A 1,761-nucleotide genomic window follows, 5' to 3' on the forward strand; every position below is an offset into this window, starting at 1 on the left:
CTTATATATCTCAACCGTACAATTGTGCATTACTGAACCCAGAAGTAGTATTACTGAACTCGTAGGAGTAATCAGCGGGTGGGGGCTGGCCCCTCACCCTCCATCAGCCTCAATTATTTATTATTTTATTTAATACTACAATATAAAAAATATATAACTCTCCTGGAGAGTGTGGAAATAGGTGTCAAACCCTAGATGAAAATTTCAAAAAACTTCAAACCCTTTTAGATGAACCGATTGGAAATCTAATAAGTTATTTGAAGAGATTGTTGAGGTGCAGGTGACTCTTGACTCAGTACAACAGCACGGAGCACTGTATGATCCTTCAACATCCTCCCAATTGTTACACTTGAGCCCCTTGTTGCAGCCACCATGTTGCCCTTTTCCAAGGACCAGTCTCTCCTGATAACACACCCAAGTACCTGAGACAGAGTTTCACCATCCTTATTCTAAAGAGCATTCTGGCTGGCTGGCTGTCCTCCAATCAGGTTTGTTTCTCCTCTTGGTACTTGAGTACTTGGTACTACTTGGTACTTGATACTACTTAGTCCATGGTACTTCAAATATTCTTTGCCAACATCTTAATTCAAATGCATCAATTCTTCTCTCATCTCCCTTAGCCATTGTCCGGCTGTCACGTGCGGGAGAGGTGAGTGAAAATACCATGGCTCAAGCAGGTGCACCTTAGCGCTCAAAGTGAGGAAATGACAAGGGTGGTCCTAAAAAAAGGGCTCTATTTCTAGAAGCCATATTATGGTATTGCAATAGGATAGACTCTTATTCAGCGACTTAAACTGCACACACAGATAAGCACTCATTATATTCTCCGAGGGGCAAAAAGAAACAGCACTACCTAACAAATTACCAGCAGTCGGAGTCGAGGTGGTGTGATGGTGAAGCATCCGGCTGCTAAAGGGAAGGTAAACAGCTAGAACCACAAGTAGCTTCTCAGGAGACAGTCTGAGTCCAGGATGATTTACTGCCCTGGACACTGTAAGGCAGCTATTCTCAACCTGTGGGCCGCGACCCCTTTGGAGGTTGAATGACCCTTTCACAGGGGTCACCCGATTCATAACAGTAGCAAAATGACAGTGATGAAGTATCAACGAAAATCATTTTATGGTTGGGGGTGGGGTGGTCACCACAACACAAGGGCCGTGGCATTAGGAAGGTCGAGAACCACTGCTGGAAGGGGATGTTCTACTCTTCTTTACTGTCACCAGGAGTTGTGATCGACTCAGTGGCAATAGGTTTAGTTACCACTGAAAGCCTTTTACCAATAGACAAGAAGCCTAGGATTGTAGGTAAGTAAAGCAGACACATATACAATGTCACAACGATACTTATCAGTTAGTGGTGTTACCTTCATATCACCATCGATTAGTTCCCATTCTTCCGCTGTGAAACTGGATGCTGTCGCCACGGGCTTATCTTTCCTCAAGGCTCTGCTATGAGGAGCTAAGCTTTCAAGGCGCTTTTCACAAAATCCTGTAAGTTCGGGGTAGTATCCTTCCTCACCAGATCTTGGAGGGGAAAAGCAATCAGAAAGATAGTTAGAGCCTTATCTAGAGATCACCTGGGCCGCTTGTTCATGAGCTGTGTCCCATGGAGCGAAGGGTTCTGGGTAACCTCAGGGCTGCCCCGCACAAGGCCCAAGGCCAGGCTGCTGGCTTCCAGCCCACCTGCCCCAAGTAGGGCGACCTTCACTTGTACCCACTAATTGTTGAAGCAATGGAATGAAAGAAAAAAAACTCCAAAGAA

The 1,761-nt window shown here is 45.3% G+C and overlaps 1 protein-coding gene across 1 annotated transcript in view; it reads right to left on the reverse strand.

Annotated features, from left to right (window-relative positions):
• Positions 1-1,761, reverse strand: part of SPAG1 (sperm associated antigen 1) — an 88,490-nt gene that overhangs the window by 82,985 nt on the left and 3,744 nt on the right. The window contains exon 3 of the mRNA XM_045287231.1: positions 1,364-1,523. Within this exon, the coding sequence (XP_045143166.1) occupies positions 1,364-1,523 (160 nt within the window). The remainder of the gene's footprint in view (positions 1-1,363; positions 1,524-1,761) is intronic.

Source organism: Echinops telfairi, unplaced genomic scaffold (genome assembly GCF_000313985.2).
Source record: "Echinops telfairi isolate 266 unplaced genomic scaffold, ASM31398v2 ScPeMD7_1;HRSCAF=3_0, whole genome shotgun sequence".
Taxonomy (NCBI): domain Eukaryota; kingdom Metazoa; phylum Chordata; class Mammalia; order Afrosoricida; family Tenrecidae; genus Echinops; species Echinops telfairi.